This window comes from Pleurodeles waltl, chromosome 11, assembly GCF_031143425.1.
Source record: "Pleurodeles waltl isolate 20211129_DDA chromosome 11, aPleWal1.hap1.20221129, whole genome shotgun sequence".
In the NCBI taxonomy this organism is placed as follows: domain Eukaryota; kingdom Metazoa; phylum Chordata; class Amphibia; order Caudata; family Salamandridae; genus Pleurodeles; species Pleurodeles waltl.
In genome coordinates this window covers 942,471,472-942,494,997 of record NC_090450.1, presented here as the reverse complement: position 1 = coordinate 942,494,997, position 23,526 = coordinate 942,471,472, and the positions used below count along the sequence as shown (strand labels likewise).

The 23,526-nt window shown below is 48.6% G+C and overlaps 1 protein-coding gene across 1 annotated transcript in view; it reads right to left on the bottom strand.

Moving 5' to 3' along the window:
• Window positions 1–8,610: 8,610 nt before the first annotated feature.
• The window catches only part of SFI1 (SFI1 centrin binding protein), a 328,160-nt gene continuing 313,244 nt past the window's right edge, over window positions 8,611–23,526 (bottom strand). The window contains exon 31 of the mRNA XM_069215083.1: window positions 8,611–9,550. Coding sequence (XP_069071184.1) covers window positions 9,443–9,550 — 108 coding nt within the window. The 3' untranslated portion in view covers window positions 8,611–9,442. The remainder of the gene's footprint in view (window positions 9,551–23,526) is intronic.

Sequence of the window (23,526 nt, the reverse complement as noted above, 5' to 3'; positions counted from 1 at the left end):
CATTGTAAAGTGGTATACCATATAACCAGGGCCTGTAAATTAAATGCTACTAAAGGGCCTGCAGTGCAGATTGTGCCACTCACAGAAGCAGCCTTTCAAACATGTCTCAGGCCTATCATTGCAGGGCCTGCATGCACAGTTTACTGCCACATTGACCTGGCAAGTCAAAGTCCTTGCCAAGGCCTAAACTCCCTTTTTGCTACACCTAAGTCACTCCCTAAGGTAGGCTAGCTACCCCTATGGGCAGGATGCTATGTATGTAAAAGCTAGGACATGTTTTATGTACTGCATGTCCTAGTAGTGACAAACAGTCTATTTAGTTTCTCTCTACTGAGTGCTGCTTCTCTCATAGGACTGCATTGGAAATGCCATGACGTGCATGGGGTATCTTTTGATGTATGAGGAATAGTGTGGGCATGTTTAGTATGTTTAGAATGGTAGTGAGAAATCCTGCTTATTGGTGTAGATGGATTTTTTTTATTACCATTGTAGAAATGCCACTTTTAGAAAGTGGGCATTTCTCTGTGCTTAGAACTCTAGTGTTTTTGCAGCCTGGCTCAAATCCACGTCTTGGGCAGAGTGACAGCTCCACTTAGTGCATACTTTCCAGACAGCCATCACACAGGAGGTGCTGGGTGTGACAGAGGAGGCATATGCATACTACTGATAGTCATCCTGGGCTGGGGGAAGGGAGTGTCATTCACACCTTACAGGTGAATGGGCTGTGTCCTGCCCTCACACAATGGACTGATGGCCCCCTACTGATGTCTGCCAACAGGCCTGGGTTAAAAGGGTGTTGTGCTTGACTCAAAAGGAATCCTTTGAAATTACTCCCCCCCCCCCCCCCCCCCTCTCTGAACGAAGGCATTTTTGAGTATGAGTAGAAGGGGCTTGCCCCCTGATTTGGTCAGAGCACTTTTGGAACTGGGACAGAACCTCTGTTAAAATTACTGGACTGCATAAAGGACTCATCTGGACTGCTCTTCTGTTTGTTGCCCTGCTGCCTGGTGTCTGCTGGATGGCACAGAGGATTAATCTGGATTGCTTTTCTGCTTGTTGCCCTACTGCTCCCTGCCTTTGCTACCACTGGACATTGCTGAGTTGTCAGGAGAAACCACCATCCCTGGCATCTGCGTACCTAGATGCGCTGGGCTGCCACCGTGCTTGGTGTTCAGTGTCTCCCAGTGCGTGGCGGGCATTGGTTGCTGCCCCTGGTTGTGCTATTAGAGTACTAGTAGGAGCCTCATATCTGCCCTAAATGTAGGAGGCACGCGCATTGTGAACACTTCATTTCTACTTTGACTGGCGAAGTCTGCCCATGACTGATTCACTAGAATTAGTCCAGCTGTGATTTCCCCAAATCGTACCTCCTGCAATGTTCTGGCTGCCATGGGGCCGACATCCATCTGCAAACAGTACACTGATCAAGATCACCATGTTTACTTTCTCTTTACCAGGCACTGCAGTCCAAGGAAAGGTCCACAGGAACGACGTCAGCACTGGGACCAAAGTAGGCTTGGTGGTGGGGGTGTCCCTTCTCTCCGTGTTCGCCGGCACCCGAAGACTTTGGGCTGTGCCCTCCTACCAGAAAGGATCTTCTCCTAAGGGAATCCTCTGTTCAACGCCTTCCCTGTTCAGGCACCCATGGTGTAAGGGAGCACCAGCATCCCAACAGCGCTTTTGCGCTGCAACTGTGAAAGGTGTGTGCCCACACACCCCCTCCTCCTCCAAGCGGCACAAGGACAACAAGAACTACCTTGGCGGGTGCAGCACAGGAGCCACGCAGCCGCCCCGAGCACACCCTCCCTACTTGCTGCCTGGTGTTTGGGTGCAGAGGTCAACTCCCGGCAGGTGGTCTCCGCCACACTATGCGACCGCAATTTGGAGTGTGTTCTTGCACATGGGTGGGACCAGGTGAGGTCCTCCAGCTACATCTTGCGAGGCATGCCCTCCCCTTCACAACTTCTCACCTGGGGCAAGGCCCGGGGGCGCCTTCAAGAGAGACGAGGGGTTGCCTCAGTAAGGTTCACACAACATGACTGTACACTGCATAATAGGAGCCCAGGTGCACTGAGCCATAGGGTCTCATGGGGATTCATTTATCTACATGGGTTTCATGTTGCTGATGGGTTTATGATGATTTTCTGTGATCACTGGGCTTATGATGACCTTTGACGAGTTTCCATTTATTGCCTGCTGCATTTTATGCCCTCAGTGTTCCCTGTAGTATATAATTTAAGCCTGGCATGGTCAGGACAATGAGTAAGATATAGCGTGAATACCTAATATGCACAGTAATGTTTGCTCTCTAGATAGTGGACGACCCAATAGTAATTTCCTCATCGCACTCACTGTGATGTTTGTGATAACTGCCTACTGACAAAGTAATCACTGACTCATGTCGTGGTTTCATAAGAATGTATGTAATACCGTTTATTTTTTTTTATATAACTTGTTGTGGAGTCCCTTTTGTGGTGTGTTTATTGTGTCGCTGATGTGTGTGTTGTGCAAACGTTTTACCATGACCAAGCTTGACCAGGATAAGCTTTACTGCTCTGTGCCAAGCTACAGGGGTAAAAGCACAGGTTATCTTTGGTGTGTAACTTACTCATCCTGACTAGAGTAGTGGGTTCTGCCTGGCTGAGGTGCATACCCTAGCTAAACAGAAACCTAATTTCTAACTGTCAGCATCTTGAAATTCTTCTTTCAGAGGAAGAGACTGACGGTATGTAGGTCTAGAATAGGGTGGAGACCTTCATTCCTTTTGGGAATCAGAAAGTAGCAGGGATAACAACCATTGCCTACTCCTGATACTGAGACCCTTTCTATAGCTTCCTTGGCCAAGAGAGCTGTAACTTACCCTCAGAGCAGAAATCCTCTGCCAGCCATTTGTATGTTGGTGGAATTGGGGGAGGGAAGGATTGAAAAGGCAGGGCATAGCCCTTTCGAATGATCTGCAGAACCCAAGCGCTCAATGTAATGGACTGCCAGTGAAGAAGATTCTCCCTCCAACTGGGCATGCATGGTCCTGCAGAATCAAACTGGGAGGGCTTGGAGGTTGCAGCTGCTGGTGGTTGGGTGGCGGACGACTTCTGGCTTCCAGATCCTCTAGGTTTGTAGACACCGAGCCCATTTCATTGAATAGCTTGGGGAGATTGCACAGGACTGTGGCTGGCATAGAGCTGGTGTGGTGGTACGGCCCTTCCATGGCCACGAAAGGGGCAAAAGGCAGACAGTGGACAAGGTCACCAAGAGGCCCAAAGACTTGGCTGTAGCCCAAGAGTCCTTTAAGCGTTCCTGTGCCTGGTCTGCCTTCTCGCCAAACAAGCGAGTCCTGTTGAACTAAACATCCCCTGAAAAGCCAGATGTTCTAAGCAAGGCTTGGCACCATAAGGCCAACATTGATGAAACCGCTCTGCCCAGCGAGTCAGTCCTATCCAAGCCACACCTAATGGTGAACTTTGCCACATTGCTCCCATCTTTCATTGCCTGGGAGAGGATAGCCCGGGCCTTCTCCTGGACCTGTGGCAGCACTTGCGCAACAGTATCCATAAGGTGTGCGAGAAAAGGCCCAATAAGCATGAGGTGTTCACCACCCTCAGTGCCAGGCTGGTGGAAGAAAACATCTTCTTCCCAAGCTGGTTCTGCTTCTTAGATTCCCTGTCTAGGGGAGCAGAAGGGGACGGGCCCTGGGAAGCGGAGACTTGGGCTGCCAAGCTCTTAGGGGTGGGGTGTTGGCTGAGGAAATTAGGGTCACCTGGTGCAGGGCAATGGCAGCGGGCAATCGTCCTAATTACAAGCGTGTCTGTGCTGGTCTTGGACCAAGTTCCCAGTAGGCTGTCAGTAAGTGCCTCATTAAAGGGCAAGAGGGGTTCGGAAGTGGAAGCCCCAGGCTGAAGCACTTCAGTCAAGAGGTTAGTTGTGACAGCAACTGAAGGCAGTTCGAAGTCTAAGACCTCCGCTGCCCTAAGCACCACCACTGCATAAGAAGCTCCATCCGCCATAGCCATAGTGGGGGGAGAGAGCAAGACAGTATCTGGAGAAATGTCCAGTCAACTGGCCTCTCCTAGTTCCTCAGACCGGTCCATAGATCTCTCTAACTGGTGTCCTAAAGGGACCAGTGACCCACCCCCCCAATCTTCTCCCATGCCTGGCTGTTTAATATAATGCTCAGGCAACAATCTGGCACCTGTGGGCGCCGGAATCTGCATTGAACAATGCCGTTCAGGCTCCATATTGTCTGAAATCAGAATGGGTTGGGCACCAGGAGCATCGGCATTGTGACTGGTGCCAGAGAAGGTTGCGTGGGTACAGCTGGTGCCAGCCCAGATCCATAAGACCCCATCAGAGCAGAGATTGCCAGTGCGGAACCTGATCCTCTAACCCCGTGGGGCTTGAAGGTGCTCCAGAGGTGTAGGCTCACTTTAATACAAGGTGCATGGCCTCGTAAAAGTCTTACCTGAGCGGGGGTCACTCTGGCTCCCGGAAATGGAGGGAGGCACGGAGTCGGACCTGGCATCAATTCTTCAGAACCGTGCATGGAACACCGATGTTCTGAGCTCGTTGTGTCAGCCGACGGATGAGGCGAAGTCCGTGTAGACTTCTTCTTTTTGTGCCTCTTTCCCGAGTGCCCTGAGGACCTCAAGTGAGAAGAAGAGGACTTGGGGCTCATGGAGCAGCCCACGACCTTCTCCTCTAACGGGACCAGGACCTCCGTGGAGTCGCGCCGGATGGCATTGACTGCCGGGCCGCAAGCAGATTCAGAGACCGCTCCCTCAAAGCCTTTGGTGCCATGTCCCGGCAGTCCAAGCATGACTCAAGAGTCGCTGTTGCCCTTGAGACACCATAGGCAGACAAACTGAGAGTCCGTAACCGACATGGCGACGGGTGCCACACAGCTTCAATCTTACCTTTCTACATGTCATCCTCAACACACTTATTAAAATAAAAAAAAACCTCGACAAGATGTAAAAATAAATAAATAAATAAAAGCCTGTCAAAAAAACATCGGGGTAGCTCTCTCCAGATCTGCGCTAACTGGCGCGGAAAGAAAAGAACTGACGTCTGCACAAATGGGTGGTGTCTATACAGGTGACTGCATTGTCACATCCAGCGCCAAAAACACAGACGATGCCACATGGAACCAAACGGAGCCACCTGATGGCGCACGCAGGGGTATTGCTCAAGCAAATGTTTCCAGATCCAGTCTGGCGCCTGGGGAAATTCAAAGGTAAGGAATCTGCAGCTAGAAGTCTCTATCAGATTCACGAGCTATTTTTCTGCGAAAAGTATTTTTGAGCAAATGTTTCCCTCATTTTGGAATTTATCAAAATGGAGACTTCCAAGCCTGGGATCATGAGACCTGTGTTCTCCATTTTGGAGTTTTATTAGTTTGAGAAAAGCCACCTTAGGTGTCTGTTTAATACTTAATTTTGAGGAACCATGTGATGTGCAACCAATCAGAGAACCCTGGCACTGCACAAACTGTCAGTATATCCCATAGATGAGGAGTATGGTATTTTCAATAATAACTGCACTGTTGGCTTTACCTCTGGCAGTGTCCCCTGGTCCAAAATGCCTAGACACAGGCACTAAACCTTCTGGGAGGAGTACAGTGTGATGTATGGTGGCATCTCCTGTTAAAATAAATGGGTGTGATCATAAACTGGTGATGGCACCACAAGACTTCATTTCTGGGAAGCATCCTCCCCATACACCCTGCCAGCTACGCTTCTCTGAGAGAACGTAAGAGTTCAAGAGAAGGGTGGCTGGGTGATACTTTAAAACCACAAAAGGTACACAACGGGATGGTACCATGGTGTGGATTGGAAAGTCCGTTAAAATTAAAAACAAAAATCCTTTTTGGCAGATATTTTATTGTAAGACTGCTCGCATCAATGAGTTTCCTGCTGTGAAAAGTGCCAGAACCCAGGGATGCGCAGCAAGGCTGAAAATCCTGGCAATTTGCACCCAGTTTGTGGTTCCTGGGTGAGGTTTCTGGTGAGAGGCAAAGGTCTCACTGACCATAAACTGGATGAGGAAGAAGGGCGGAAGAATTTTTTTTTAAAATACATTTTGAAAAATGTGTGAATGCATTCAAAGTCTACTACTTTGTGGCCTTTCACACCACTTGCACTGTATGATCTTGACACTTCCCTAGTTTTATGTTAAGTCTTGGAACCACCTCTTTTTATTATAAATTATTTATAAAAACCATAACAGACTGTCACCAATGGTAAGCACAGTAGCACGTGTCCGGGGTACAGTACCAGGAAGCCCCAGTTATTCTCCTGCCCTTCAAAGTCCTCTGTGGGACCGCATATTGACTATATTTTGTCCCATTTCTTGAGGCATCACCAGCCCTCATGTAACACCATCTGTGCCAGAATACACTTGTACATATCTTTCTCATATATGGCCATTTCTGATGCTGCTTACACCCTACGTTGGGCTGTGATCCGTTTTGCCACTATGCGACCCAGTGCCATTCACAATTTGGGGTGTTTAGGTATTGTCTTGTCACCCCATATGTTGAGCTCAAGCCATTTTGTCATCTTGACTACAGGAAGGCCTGTTATTTGTGTCATGCAGTTCACCAGTCCCTCCCAAAAACTCTAACTTGGGGCATTACCACGCTATGTGGTAGAAGGTGTCCGCATTCGCTGGCGCACATCTGCAAGGCACCTCTTCTCATTTTGAATAAGGTTGTATGTATAGTATCTGGAGTTGGAAAAGTCTAAATCCTACCCCGATAACGATCTCTCTTGGGCCTCTAAGGGCTTCCTCCTTGATGTCCCAAAGTCCCTTTCCCAGCCAGTTTTCAGCTTTTATAGGCGGACCAGGGAACTTTTAAGTATCATCTTGTATACTAAGGAGATTGTGCCCTTGGTCATGCGGTTGGCTAGCAGTCTGTCTTCCAGGGGGCTGCTTCAGCTAGAGCATGAACCCTCAGCATGCAGGCTATTTGGCCATGTCTCACTTTGATGTAGTGAAATGTTTTAGTGTGAGCGATTTGATATTACTCCCTGAGGGTGTCAAAAGGGATTATGTACCCAGTTGTGTTACACCAATTGTGTGCCATTTGGTGAACTCCTCCAGGCATCCTATCTGCTGGAGTATGTCACTGTCCCATAGTGGGGTCAGTTCTGTGGGGGTGCCTTTCCTGGCCATAAATGCAGTTGCCTCTCTCCAGACTGCCTTTGTCTTTTCGGTGTGAGGTGGTACTGTTTGTTACACAGAAGCGCTCAAAACCAATGTGGGACATCCTCTAGGCCACATTGCATATCTATCCACCTGAACTGCTGGCTACTTCTGTGCCGCATAAGCCCAGTCGTTTATGGACTCCTGCTTGAGCCACCCAATAGTGTTTTTTAATGTCTAGTAAGGTTATGCCCCAACCCCTGTCATAGACTGCCCTAGTCTGCTTTGATATGACAACCCGTGGAGGTTCTCCATTCCAAAGCAGGTGCACACTTCAGTTTATACCTTCTTATTCTTAAAGAACTCTCTCTGCAGGGAAAGGGAAAGGGTTGATCTGCATGAAGTATAAGAATTTGGGCAATGTCATCATTTTAAAGAGGGCTGCTCTACCTAGAAGCAATAGCACAAGGATCACCAGTGTTTCACATGCTTTCTGAATCAGTCTAGGAGTCGTAAAGATTTCTGTTCATAAAGTTGGCCCTATCCTGGTGATGTGGATGCCCAGGTATTTGAAGCCCTCAGTTGGCAGTGGTAGTCTGCAGCCGGTGGTGGGCTACAGTGTGCACCGCGAAAAGAACTGGCGCATTTGCTCCGATGTGCCAATTTCCTTGTGTCGCCCTGCACTCCCCTAACGACACTATGGTAGCGCTCTATTTACAATACAGCACATCATGTCACAACTTAGCACAATACTTTCAAAATTGTTGACATTATTGTGGCGCTTTGCTGGACTAGAGACAAAAATGTTGACGCTGGTCCAGCAAAGCTCGGGGAGGCCCGTAGGACATAGCCTAGCGTCACTTTAACGCCTGTCCTGGGCAGGTATTAAAAAATGACGCTAGAATGGCACAGTAAAATCTTGTAAATTTCACTACACCATTTTTTTAGGCCTCCCCGTGGGGGAACGCCCACCTTGCATACATTATAACTGGCGAAGGTATAATGTGGCGCATGGGTTTACTAAGTATCGCAAAGCTAGCATTGCAACACTTTGTAAATATGGTGCAGGGTCAGAGGCTGTTTAGCGCTGCCATAGCAATAAAAAAGAATGACGGTAAGGGGCTTGTAAATATGCCCCCCTAGTGTTGTAATCAGCTATCCCGTAACTTGTTTTCATTCAGCCAGTTACCCTGCTGGTTGATGTGTAAATAACTAGGCACATTTGAATTGCACTTGTCTAGATCTGCAACTTGTATGTGGTCTGTGCTCTAACCCGAGAGCAGGATTTAAGGTGCAAAGAAGGTAGAAGGCCTGCAATCCCACGAGGAGACAAGACCTAAACGGGACATCATTACTGGAAACTAGAGCAAGGTTTGGGCCTTAGTTTAGAATCAAATAGCATGACAGGAGTGCTCTTTGTGTTATAAATTGACAGCGCTTGAGGCAGAAAAAATGGGTAGGTAAATCAAACAAATTACAAAATGTATTTATTTAGCACACTTCTGCTGGGTTATTGAAGATGACATGAATATGATAAGAGTGCAGTGTCAGTAGGCTATTCCAATAAAGGTGCGAGTGAGCGCTCTACGAGTAGAGTGAGGGCGATGTACATCAAGCGCCATAGAGATATGTAAATATATCTATATATGTGGTATGTACATGAAAACAAGTCATTTTGGGAAACACTTCTGCATTGTTACTATATAGTTATCTCTCTCTCTCTCTCTATATATATATATATATATATATATATATATATATATATATATATATATATATATATATATATATGTGTGTGTGTGTGTGTATATATATATATATATATATATATATATATATATATATATATATATATCTCCATCTATCTTATGTGAATAGGTGTCCTCCTGAGGTTAAAGAATGAGCATCAAGTAGGCACTCGCCATGGAGGACAATCACAGCGCCTGACTCTGAAATGTGTGATTATGGTCAGTATTTTGAGCATTTTGATAATAGCACTGGCTGAACGCTAAGATGATTTCACTATGGGGGAAATGATGGCGCTCATCGACAGACAGACCACTTTTTTAAGGTCCGAGAGGTCGAAGGACAAGCTCGCTGTGTAATCGGCCACGGCCACTGAAAGGCACTTAGATTTGAAATCCAATGACAGTAGTGCATGTGGGGTCTCCTTCTGCAGCTGCTTCGGGTCCGTGGTGCCCATGAAGGCGGCTGGCATCAGGAAGATCCCGACAAGGAAGAGGGCCCAGGAGGCAGAGAGCTCAGGGTGGGCAGGGAGCTCAGGGTGGGCAGGGAGCCGCTGTTACAAGTCCAGAGTTGCCCTAATGTCCTGCAGGCGAGACATACACCTCTGCACCTGAAGCCTTCCTTCTGTTAGCTGCTGGGTCACCTGGTGAATCCGAAAATCCAGCTGCAAAATAAAAACAAATTGCCAGTTCACACAAAAAAGACTTCGAATTTCTAAGTAAGCCTTTGCACGTGAAAGAAGCCAAGGAGAAGACTGTCCAACACACAAAAAAAATCACACACGTCCATCTGCCTGGAGATGGTTTTCATGTCAAATTAGTGCACGACTTCACTGTTTCCATACCCTCGCTGGTGACTTCTTCACGCCCCGTAAACCTGCAAGGCACCCCCCTCTGCTGAATTAGTAGTAATAATATGTTTGATACACTTGTCCATAAAACAAATGTATAAAATGAAAACAGCATTCACATCACCATAAAGCAAGAGTATTCAAATTCCTCACTGATCTTAAAAACCCGTCCCAGCCACACAACAACCCCAAAAAATGCATGTTGTCCAGCAAGTCAAAAGCATCTTATCACCTATAAATCTCATATTTAAACAAAATAAAAGGCTTGAAAATTTGACCACACAGCCTCCAAAATACAGGACAATCCATTATAACGTGTTTGCTGAATCAGAAAAAGCAATCCAGAACCAACACAGACAAAAAGAGAAACTGCACGCTTTGTATCTGCCCCTTGGGACACTGCCATTAACTGGGTCCCGCTTCTTTTCCATGCCAGGCACTGAACCTTCTGTCCTTATCAGGGCCTTGAATGCCAGGCCCCAAGTGGCTGACATCAGTTAGGAAATTCTATCCTACTGGATGGTGGATAGTCCTTTTTCCCTTTCCTTACCTTCTAGCAATGTGCCTCCTCTCCTGACACCAGCCTGCTGTGCTGCGATTCAATAGATTATTTACCCAAAACAGAATTACCCAGAGGCAGCTGGTGATCTCTGAAAGTCGTGGGTGGATCTTAATACCTGCCCTAAATTCTTGTGAACAAACTAGACTACGTCTAACAATGTACAAGGAGGGGATATGGACACAGAGAGGCGATGGTGGTGGTTCTCCCCAAGGAAGGGCGAGACCCCACCAATGTTAAATCCTATAGACCTTTATCACTCCTGAACTTAGACTGTAAAGTTTTGGGCAAGATCCTCGCTAACAGGCTTGCCCCACTAATGCACACTGTGATACATGAAGACCAAAACGGCTTCATCCCAAAACGCAACACCTTCTTATATATCCGCAGGCTCCTAGAAATACTGGGGGGACACTCCCCCGGAGGCTCATGATGAGATGGTATTATCACTAGACATCGAGAAGGCATTCGACACTCTGGAGTGGGACTTCCTGTTTGCTACAATGCAGTGCATGGGGATAGGGCCTAATTTTATACAGTGGGTGCAGACACTGTACACCAAACCACACGCCAGGGAAAAGACGGACAAGGTCATATCAGACAGTTTCCCAATCACAAGGGGCACAAGACAGGGTTGTCCATTGTCCCCCCTGTTTGCCATAGCAATGGAGCCGCTGGCCACTCGTATACCTACTGCGCAGAGGAGATGGGGGGTGGTTAGGAGCGGTCAGTATCACAGCATATCGCTGTATGCAGATGATGCGCTAATATATGTGCGAAAAGGGCCTGAGACAATTCCTTTAGTAATGTCACTGCTAACTAAGTACGGGGACTTATCGGAGTTGGTGGTGAACTGGGACAAATCATGTATATTTCCGTTAACCAGATGGTCCCCGGCAAGACAAGAGAACGTCACGGCAGGCCGTCTGAAATGGTGCTTTGTCACATTCAAATATTTGGGGGTACATATATACCACAAAAAAGAGGACCTCAGAGACAGGAATCTAGGGAGGGCGCTGACCTCCATGAAGGGGTCACTAGGATTCTGGACCAAACTCCCACTGTCGCCCCTGGGCAGGGTGGCGGTGGCAAACAAGTTGCTGCTGCCTAGGTTATTGTACTACTTCGCGGCGTTGCCTATCTGGGGCCCCAGGAGTTTTTTCAAAGGTCTGAACACAGTATTACTGCAACTAATATGGGGAGGCGGCAGGACAAGGGTTGCACTCGCCGCCCTGCAGCGCCCGCTTGATGCGGGCGGTCTGGGAGCCCCCAACTTCGAACTGTATTATGCAGCTGCGCAACTACAGTGGATACTGAACTGGTTGCACAGGCCAACACAAGCGGAGTCCAAATGGCTTCTAGCGCGGCTAAACGGGGTACCGCTGATTACATGGTTAATGAATAAGACACCAAAGGGAACCCTGGGTAGCCCGCTCATGGAGGTAGCGCAACTATGCTGGCAAAGATATATACAAAAGGGCCATAAAACACTCCCATACTCGCCACTCCTAGCACTAGAATTGATTCCAGGCTGCGCTAATGCGGTGGGCTCACACACACTTAAGACCTGGACCGAGGCCGGGATAACGTCGGTCGGGGACTGCTTCGAAGATGGGAAGCTGATGACATTTGTAGCCATCCAAGCTTTAACAGCAGTGAACCCCGGACAATTTCTGTCCTATTATGCAATAGCTCACCTGATCCAAAAGGCATGGGCCACGGGGGACGCTGAATCTGAGAGCTCTCCCACTCTACACCACATGTTGCATTTCGATAACCAAACAAAAATAGTGACAAATCTGTACAAAATTCTGAACAAATCCTCCGAGCTCAACCTAGAGAGACTAAGGGACAGGTGGAATGCAGTCCTCACCGACCCGATCTAGCAAGAGGAGTGGCTGAAAGCCCTCTATGACATAATGGGGGTGTCCAGAAATTCTAGGTTTCGCTACACACAATTCAACTACACGCATCAAACATACCTATCCCCAGCCAGGATACGCTGCATGTTCCCTGGGTCGACGCCGACCTGCCCGCAGTGTGGCGCCTCAGGAGCGCATTTTTACCACATGGTATGGGAATGCGCCCACATAAACAGGGAATAGAGTAGCTTGACAGAGGAGGTAGCGGAAATAAAAGGCCTGACACTCGCAGCAGACCCCAAATCTTGCCTGTTAGGGCTGAGAGTCAGAGAAAAGAAACACCGACACTTACATAAGTTTGCAGATCTAGCATTCGTGCTATACAAAAGGCTGATCGCAATGAACTGGAAGGCACCCAGGGCCCCCGATCTGAAAGCCTGGCGTTCCCACACACTGTGCTGGACCAGGACGGAAGCCCTGGTGCTGAGTAAACTTGCAAGCGCGGGACAACACCACATGGGAGAGGAAATTTGGGAAACACTGATCACCCGACTAGTTGCCAAAAGCGATGAAAGGCCGCCATGACACAGATGGAGGTGACGGGAGAGTATAGAATTGGCAGACACCCTTATGGTGCCAGTTCAAGCAACCACACCGGGAGCACACCATAAGAATGAGCCGGAACCCACTCCCCTCTCCTTAGTGACCAGCACAAGTAATAGTAGGGGCCAGGGGAGGAAAACACGCACACCAACAACATGCAAATAATGCGCACCACTGAGCCACACACATACCCCAAAATAAACACGGCCCCCCTTCTCTCAGTACAATTAACAAGCAATATCGGAGGGCGGTATCGCCCAGGTACCCCGAGTTAGATCCACCGGTGCTAAAAAACACGCTTATCCAAAGATAAGTGGCAATTAATAGGATAGACTGTAGTAAAAATTGTCCCAAGTTTTGTTATGAGTTAGGTGGTGGGAGTTCAGTGTGTTTATGTTGTTGCATGAGAACTGTCTGTTCCACTATTGTTTATCCTGTTGTGACTGCCTCTCCTCTGAAGACGGAGGAGAGGTGGCACTATAATGTAATTGTGAAACACTATTTGTGTAAACATTTAAAACCTAATAAACATATTTAAAAAAAAAACAAAAAAAAAAAACAAGGAGGGGATATGAGAACCGGGAGGCTGTGGAGAGTTCTGAAAGGGCACTTGTTAAATATTCAACTGCTTCTATGGGGTGCCAAGCCAATGACGCGTGTCACCCCCTAAGAGCTGAATCCATTTATTTCAAAACGTGCAGTGGATCCACCCCCTTCAATATGCCAATACTTGCAGCCTTTCTGTCAGGGCCGGTATTTATGCCAAGAATTACATACAAGATGCATCCGTGTACTATAATGACAAGTCAAAAAGTACTTGTACAATGTCAGGGCCATCAGTTTATCATGGTTGCCTGCTGCCCACACTTACAAGCCATGGTTATCCTCCTTAATGCCAAGAATGCTATGTCAAAGTTTACCTCAATATGCCAGTGCCAATATTTTCCCACAGGTGTTCCATATGTCGTGAATTACACCCAATGTGCCTGCATTTTGCCATGGGTCCCCTCAATGGCAAGCTTTATATCCTGCATGTCACCATTTTGCCATGGGTGCCCTCAATGGCAAGCTTTATATCCTGCATGTCACCATTTTGCCATGGGTGCCTTTGTAAGCCAAGAGTTACCTCCTGCATGTCAGGCCCAGGCTCATAAGCCTAACACATGCACACACTCTTGCTCGCTTACATTCAGCCACTCTCACTCATTTCCCCCCACTCCCACTCTTACCCTCCCTCATTTTCACTCACTTTTACTCACAATCACTTTGTCATAGTAATGCTTATTTTCACTCAGTTACACTGTAATTATCACCCATTCAATTTCACACACACATACACATACACACACACGTATGTAAATACATACATAAAACACCTACACCTGCAAGTGTATTTTTATAATGATCTGCAGCTGCTTGCATCAGTGCGCTCTGGCTGCTGATGCCTGGTAAACTCTCGAGCAAGGCACACACTCCACTCCACCCCCGCCTCAGATGCTGAATCAGGAAACTGAAAGCTCGAGCCTTCACAGTCCTGATGCGTCTGGCTTAGGTTAGGGATGTTCCAGGCCCCACATCACCTTGTAATGAGAGGGTGAGAAGACGTGTAACCCTGCGCGCTGCACAGCTCAGGCCTAAAGCTCCCTGTATGAGTATTGGCAGCAGGTCACTAATGGGGAAGCACCCAGGAATGTCAGATCCCCAGGGCCGGGGCTTTGCGAGAGTTTGCATTGTTTTTTATTAGACCCATAGTGAATAGGATACTTTTCACTTATGGCATAAACAAGCATTGGCAAAGCAAATAGGTCTCTCCCATGCAAAAGCTATTGGCTTTTCCAATGTATGTAGGAGGCTGGATTAGTATATGGTGTACACCTATAGGTGAGGCACCCTGCACTGAGTCCAGGCAACCCTTAGTGATAGTGTAAGTGATTTCTAATAACTGAAGCTCTCAAAGGGTTGCTGTGGAGAGCAACTAAGGCTTATCAGAGAGGGTGTAAAGCAATTGCAATAACCACAGAGTCAGTCAGTAAGTGATTTACACACAAGAAAGAACCACAAAAAGTGTTTGAAAAATAAGATATTATTTATTAACACACAGGCACTAAACTAACTTTGGTATATCTCCTAACTGGAGATATGAACACTCAAAATATACTTCGAAACAGGTAGGTAAAAGTATAAAATGACATGGGCCCCTGTGGGGAGCTAAACCATATACTAACTAAACCATATACTAACAAAATGGGATAAGAACAGTACAACCAGACAAGCCTAATACTCAAGGATCATAAGGAGTAAGGAAGTACTAAAACACCAGAGGTATGTACCAGAGTTTCCCCAGGAGCCCATATGCAGAGGTGTTACATAGGATAACATGGGATAGTCGCAGTTGGAAAAAGGTTGCAGAAGGACCCTTCCCAGAGGAAACCCGTTAGAGCAAGGAAGGTTCAAGAGTGCCCCGCCACGCGTGGATCTACACCAGGGAGCCCAGGTGCCTAGAGGTGAAGTTGTGTCGGAACCTCCTGTTGAAGCCAATGGGGACCTCAGGCGTCCAGCTGCTGCAGTGATGTGTGAATCAGGTCAGTGGAACCCAGGCATGGATTCCGAAGGCATACCTGAGGAAAGAGGGGACAGAGTCCATAGCACCTGGAGTTGTCCAAGGGATGCAAGGGACAATGCCCACCCTTCTTGTGGGTACTTCTCTCCAGGCGATGCAGAATGTTCCCAGGAGTCGTCCACGAGCTGTCCTATGCCGGTCATCAAATTGCAGAGGGGTCAATGACTAGCAGGGCCACCAACAAACCTTGGCAAATGCAAGAGGAAGGATGCATGAAGAGCTGTAGAAAATAGGACAAGCAAGATTCAAGGGCCTCAGCTTCACAGGTAAGTCAGGGTCAGTCCTCAGCAGTGTGGAGAGCCAGCAGGAATCGATGGAGACCCCAGGAGGACCCTCTGGCAGCAGGCACAGGGAGTTGCGACAAGGCCTCAGCAGCACTAAGAAGATGGATGCCCACGTTGCAGGAGTTGCAGGGAGGACATCTGTCTTGGAGCTGTGTGATGCTTGAGGTTGGGGCTTCTTGGAGCTATGAGGTCTTCAGACTGAAGAGGCAAGTCTTGGTAGCGACAAAAAGACGCGGTGCACAGGGGTTCCGTTCCAGTAGCTCCAATGAGGGACCACGGACTTCCCAGTTGCAAAGAAGACGGGTCAGACCTCAGGAGAGCCACAGAACTACCGCCTATGTTGCAGAGCCTTGAAAAGTCCATGGGACAGCAGTATCCACAGACTGCAAGTAGCAGGGGAGTGACTCCTTCACTCCAAGGGAGATTCCTTCTGGATGTCCTTAGTGCAGGCAGAGTCCTTGTGGCTCTGGAGGCTGGATTGACATGGAAGTTGCAGAGTCCTTGTAATTCGTGGGGTTAAAGTTGCAGTAGAGGCCTCCTATCAGTTGCAGTCTTGTCTTGGTTCCTGGTGAAGTCCAGCAGCAGAATCCTGTGTCCAGGTTGCAAAAGCAGTCTTGAAGATGAATCTTTCAGACAAATCTAGAATCCCAGTCTCAGCAGAGCCCTTAAGTTACCCTGGAAGGGGGTTGGACGACTAGTGCAATGACCCACCTATCAGGGGAGGGAAAAGGACGGTCTCTTTTCTGGACTGACCAGTCATATGCTACCAGGGGCCTCTGCTCATCTCATTTCCATGATGGTAGAATCAAGTGTCCACCTGGCAGAGCTCTGGGCACCTCCACAGACGATGAGCTGGACAAGGAGGTGGTCACTCTTCTGTACTTTGTGTGTTTTGCACCAGAGCGGGAGCCGGTGGGCTCCTGCATTGGAAGAAACTGATTTTGCAAGAAGGGCAGCAAAAGTGCCCTTCAAAGCAGTCTGGTGGCGCTCAGAAGCACCCCCACCCCAGCGCAGCGAGGATCACATTTGGTCGTGAACTTTGCTGCGTTTCTCCCATCAGCAAGTGCTTGGGAAAGTACAGCCCAGGCCTCCTCCGGGACCTGTAACACAACTTGCGCAACCGTATCCCACAGCGTGTGGGAATATAAGCCCAAAAGGCATGCAGTGATCACAGACTTCAATGCCAGGCTGGCGGTAGAAAACATCTTCTTTTCAAGTGTGTCCAGCCTCTTAGATTCCCTATCTGGTGGCTGCAGAAGGGCGGGCGTCCTGGAAGGTGGAGGCTTGGATAACCAAGCTCTAATGGTTGGGGTGTTGCATCAGGAAACCTGGGTTACCTGGTCCAGGGCGATAGCAGCAGGCAATAGTCATGTTCACAGAAGACCCTGTCCTGGGTTCGACCAAGTACCCAGAAGGACATCCGTAAGGGCTTCATTAAAAGGGAGCAGGAGTTGAGGGGATGAAGCCCCAAGCTGAAGCACCTATGTCAGGAGGTTAGTTCTGACTGCCACTGAAGACAGCTCAACATCTAGGACCTCGGATGCTCTCTGCACTACCACTGAATATGAAGCACCCTCCTTCATAACCACGGTAGGGGGTAGAGAACATGCCAGTAATTGGGGAGGTATTGAGTCCACTGACTTCACCCAGGTCCGTACGCCAGTCCATGGGGTCTTGCAGCTGGCATTCTAAAGGGTCCAGAGACCCCTCCCATTCCTCACCGTAACCAGCCCATAGTAATAAGGCTCAGGATCCAACATAGGGGACAAGGCCCCTGCTGGCGCCAGAATTGGCATCGTATGATGCCCATCCAGCTCCATGGTAGAGTCAGCAATGATGATGGGTGTGGAGCTGCCAGGGGCACAGGGGGCGCAGGGAGTGTCCACATCTGAACTGGCATCGGGGAAGGTCGGAGTGGTACGACCTGTGCCAATTCGAATCTGTGAATAGATCACTGGGTGCCACTCAGATCCAAGCCAGATGCCGCCTACTTGGAACCTGAAAGGGCTCTTTCCGACTCTGCAGGGCTCAAAGGCATGCCAGTGGAGTCGGACTGCCCAAAAATGCGACACATGGCCTCATAAAACTCTTTAAGCTAGGCAGGGGTCACTCCGGCTCCCAGAAAGGTGGAGAAGCATCAATGCAGATTCCACAGATGAAGGCCTTGATCGACAATGCTCCCTCGTCTCATCGGTCGGCGGACAAGGCAAAGTCGAAGAACGTTTCACCTTCTTCCTATGCCTCGACTTAGCCAGACTTACCCAGGCCTTGGAGTGGGACAAAGAAGGGGGGGGCTCCGTGACCAATTCGGAGACCTGACCAAGATTGGGATTTACGCGGAGCCGAGCGCAGGGCCACCATCAACTTTAGTGACTGCTCCCTCATAGTCTTTAGATTCATGGATCGGCACTCGGAGCACGACTTTGGTTCGTGGTCATGCTCCAGACACCATAGGCACAAGTGGTGCGGATCGGTCATGGACATCGCACAATGGCAGGATCTGCAGGGCCTGAACCTGGTCTTACACAAAGACATCCTCGATACACCAGGAGTGTAAACACTCAAAAAAATCTTCGACAAAAGTAAAAAACAAAAAGACCAGTCTGACTGAGGGATAGCTCTTTCAATGGATCAGTGCTAGGTGACGCGGAAAGAAAAGAACGGACGTCACAGCGCCATGGTGGTGCCTTTATATGACCTGCAACATAATTTCTGGTGCCAACGATGGATATGGGGCCATTCGATTACACCTAATGGCGTACAGGGGTACTGCTTGAGAAAAATCTCTGGATCCAGGCTAAAGTCTGGGGGACATTCTAAGACAAGGACTCTGCAACTAGATGTCTCTATCAGACATAGCTCTACCCAGCAAGTTGGTAGTGTCCAGTCTACATCGTTTGGTGACATTTGCTGTGTCTCTTCCGTTAGCAATAACCTGGGAGAGTATGTCTCAGGCCTCCTCCGAGAACATAGGCTGCCCATGTGCAAAAGAATCCCAGAATATATGGGAATATCACCTCAAAAGGCATGCAGTGTTCACCGACCGCAGTGCAAGGCTGGCAAAAGAGAACTTTCTCTTGCCAAAGGTATCCAGCCTCTTGGAATTCCTATCCAGTGCAGTGGTAGGGGATACAACAGGGTTGATCCTAGAGGCAGAGGCTTGAACCACCAAGTTCTCTGGGGTGGTGTGGGGGGCAAGGAAACTGGGGTCCCCAGTAGTGATGCGATGGAGGCGGGCAATTGTCCGACACATAAGAGCCCCTGTCCTAGGCATGGACCAGCCCAGAGTAGGACGTCAGCAAAGGCTTCATTAAAGGGGAAAAATAGTTTGCAAGGGGCAACTCCCAGCTGAACCACCTCTTGTTAAGATGTTCGTCTTGACTGCCACTGTTGGCAGCTGGCCAAATACCTTAGCCACCCCAAACACCACCATAGTGAAAGAGGCCCTCTCCTCCATAGCCACAGTAGGACGGTCGGAGGAGAGACCAGGTCAGTGTCAGGTGAGGTGTCTAACCCACTGGCCTCTGCCAATTATCCTCATTCTCATCTATGGGAAGCTATTGTCCATAAGGGTCTTCAGCAGGGCATGTCAGCACTGGAGAGGGTGATTAGGAAGGTTTCTTTCTTGCCAGCAGCTCTCCTCTGGATCCAACATGAGATGCATGGGGCCCAACTGACGATGACGGCAAAGCTGCCAGCGGGGATCCAGCAGGGGTCCCTTAGTAAAATGTGAGGCCCAAAGGCACTCCAGAGTGGCCAGTCTGCCCAAATATGAGGTGCAAGGCCGCTTAAAATTCTCAAAGTTGAATGGGGGTCGCTCAGACCCAGGGAAAGTCAAGGAACTGCGGGACAGACCCTGCCTCAGGCTCTGCCGAAGAGTGAGGCCTGGGGTGCTGACACTCCTGCACCTCATCAGAAGGCTTCAATGGGCACGGCAAAATGGAAGATCACTTCAACTTTTTCAGATTTTTGTGCTCGCAGGACTTCCCTGACAACTTCCCATGCAACAATGATTAGCAGGCACAGGTCTGCGAATGGTCCCAGAACCTTTCCCAAAACTCAGATCTCGAGCATTGTGGAGTCGAACAACTTGAAGAGCTTCTGATACATGGCAAGGCAGTCCTCACAGTATTGGAGTCGTGGTCCCTTTCCAAGCACCACAAGTACACCAACAATGGGTCTGTTACCGACAACTGCCTGTGACAGGCACCACATGATTTGTAACCAGTCAGTTTCTTAGTTAACATCCTGTCATACGAGGAGACTACATTTCTCAAAAGTTTCAGCAAAAAGTAGAGGAAAAAGCTAGTAAAAAAATATGACTGAGGGTAGCTCTGACCAGATCAACGCTATCTCAGGGGCAAAGCTTGTGCAATACCACTACAGTCACACAGTACCTACACACAAGAAAGAAAACACTTGGTTGTGCAAAAAGAAAGGTACTTTATTTTTGGATCACAGTATCAGAAAATACTAGAGAGGCAACCCTCCAGTAGGAGGTAAGTAAATACTATATATATATATATATATAAAACCACCAATAAAGAGTAAGAGGCATAAAAAGGTCAGAAAACAGTGTAAAATAGCAATAAGCAAAAGTAGCCCTAGGGGGAGCCCAAACTATATACTTAGAAAGTGGAATGTGAACACAGGGCCCCAACCTAGGTAAGTAAATTGTGTAGAGGGGAGCTGGGAGTACTAGGAAACCACACAGGTAAGTAATAAAGTACCCCCCAGCGACCAGGAATGCAGGAGTAAAACAATGTATTTCCCCCAAACCACACCAAAGGATGAAAAGAAGAAAAAGAAGACAACCCGAACAGCCTGCAATGGATTACCGAAGATGGAGACCTGTGGAAAGAGGGGACCAAGTCCAGAAGTGCCTGTGGCGTCACCCAAAGGTACCTCTTGGAGTTGGTCGACGAAGAAGGAAGACAGGTCAGTACTGCAGCACATAAGCTGGAGAAGAGTTCCTGATGGATGCAAAAGGTGTCCCACGCTGGAAGCTGGATTGCAGATGGTTGTCGATTTCCACCAACAAGCCTTGGTAAAGGCAAATTCGTGGTTTAAGGAAAAGAGGTGCTGCCGGGGACGAGCAAGGTCCAGGAGGGATCTACCCAGGAGGGGGAGTCACAGGGTACCCCCCAGATCGCAGAAGGCCCACCAGAGCAGAGGCAGCACTCACAGGTGTCCCACAGGACAGGGACACAAAATTTGCTGAAGCATCCCACGCAGCACCACAGAAGTTACTCCCAGGTCGCCGGAGGAGCTCGCAGAGGCCCAGGAGTTGCAGGAGGTAGTGCTGGGGGCTGATGCCTGAAGTTCCCCTTGGAGGTGAAGCAAACAAGCCATGGCAGCTGCAAAGGGCGCGATGCAGGGGATACTGTCTTGCGTGGAATGGAAAGGGCTTACCACCACCAAAGTGCGACAACTGGTAGAGAGGACCCCTCCGGACCATCACCCGTGATGCAGGACCCACGCTAGTCAGGATGAGTGGAGATCAACGCAGCCAGTCGTCATTGCAGCCAGGTACCTGCAGATGCAGGAGAGTGATGCCTTCACCCCAAGGGAGATTGCTTCTTCTTCTTCTTGTGCAGGCTGAAGAGTCTCAGTCTTCTGAGGATGCATAACTGGGGAAATGTTGCAAAGCTGGCAGGAATTCTGTATACAATGTTGCAGAAGAATCTTGCTCGTGGATCTGCAGCTTGTAGGTTCCTGGAAGGTCCTGTTGTGGCTCTGGAGGCCAGAAGTTGAAGCAGAGGTTGCAGAGGAGTCCTGCTGGAATTTTGCAAGGCAAATCTGAAGACCCTATGCAGCCCAAAGAGGGGGCTTGGTCACCAAACCAGGTAACTACCTATCATAGGGTGCCTCTGACGTCACATGCCTGGCCTGGCCACTCAGATGCTCCCAGAGTTCCCTTCCAACCTCTGGAGGAGCTCTAGGCACCACCCCTTGGGTGGTGATGGACAGGGGTGTGGTCACTCCCCTTTCCATTGTCCAGTTTTGCACCTGGACAGGGACTGGGGGTCTCTGAACCAGAGTGGACTGGTTTATGCTTGGAGGGCACCAAATGTGCCCTTCAAAGCAAACCAGTGGCTTGGGGAGGCTACCCCTCCCAAGCCAGTCACACCTATTTCCAAAGGGAAGGGAGAGGGCGTTACCTCCCTCTCCCAAAGAAAATCCTTTGTTCTGCCTTCCTGGGCTTGATCAGATCAAGCAGCAGGAGGGCAGAATGGGTGGCAGCAGCTGGGCTGCCTGGAATACCCTGTAAGACTGGTGGTAGCAATGCTGGTGGGCCTCTAAGGAGCCCCCAGAGTGCATGGAATCATACTTCCAATACCTGCAACAGTATTGGGGTATGATTCCAACATGTTTGAGACCAAACATGCCCATGATCGGAGTTACCATAATGTAGCTGGATATAGGTAGTGACCTATGTCCGGAACACACATAAACTGGCGACCCCGCACTCACGAGGTCCAGTAAAATGGGGCTGGAGTTCCTGGAGGCACCTCTGCTAGTGCAGGGGTGCCCTCACACACAGGTACCTGCACCCCTCTGGGCTGAGAGCTCCTACAATAGGGGTGACTTACAGTGACCTGGTGCAGTGGCCTGTAGTGAAACCGGTTCACACAGACTGCAATGGCAAGCTTGCAGAGCCCTTTGCATGGGTTCCCTAGGGGTGGCAGAATAACTGCTGCAGCCCATAGGGATCCCCTGGAACCCCAATGCCCTGGGTACCATATACTAGGGACTTACATGGGGTGACCAGTATGCCAATTGTGGGGATAAAAACTTACCAGCAACCAAATTTAGAGGAGAGAGCACAGTCACTGGGGTCCTGGTTAGCAGGATCCCAGTGAACAGTCAAACACACTGACAAACAGGCCAAAAATGGGGGTAACCAAGCTAGAAAGAGGCTACTTTCCTACAATTATAGAATATTCTTTCTAGGAGAGATAGAAGCAGGCCAGGCCGCCCACTATTACTAAACACTTCCTTTAGCAAACCCAGACCCAACTGACTTTGCCATTGACTGTTTTAAAAAGCAAGTGCCTTTGGCTTTGGCAATGCTGGTTCCTTTTGGAAAAGAGAATTAAAAACAAGTTTTTAGGCTAGTGGATCACAATGCCTAAAAAAAAAAAACTAGCTTAACGTAATAAAAAATCTAAAAATGTTGCCTTTGACAGGAATTTAATGTAACATAATTTTGCAAAGATAAATTCCTTTTTAAAACAGGCATTGGAAATGCCAGTAAATCTAGTGTTATTGTTCTGCACCCAACTTGTTCTCACACAGATGCTTCACTAATGCTGCACTCATAAACCTATCATTCACCCTGAATATATACCAGGCACTCCACTGACACCACACTCATCCCATAAACTCCACTCACCCTACTCCCACAGTAAACACACTGAAATGGACTCAGACAGGCATTCTTCACTCTATACTCATACAGTAGGGCTCCTTCCTCTCTGCTCACACAGGCACACATCATGGCTACTCCAATGCCCTTATATACATATACATACTCCACTTACTTTGCAATTAGAGACACTTCATTTACCTTGAACTCAAAAAAGAACACCTTACTGACACTCACTATTTCTTTCAATGGGGAAATTGGGATTGCACTTGAGAGAGGTTGTGCTAGCGAAACAGGTTGTCCTTGGCATCACAAATAAATCAGAACCGCAATGGAGGAGCGCCTTATTATTTTTCTGAAGGACATATTAACGGGTTTATGGCACCAGCGCCATAAAAGTGTAATTGGATTGGCTCACTTTGTGGAGGAGTGTTTTTTGCATATACATCTTCCCCACCCCACCCCCGCCCATTACTGACTAGTGTTTATGAAT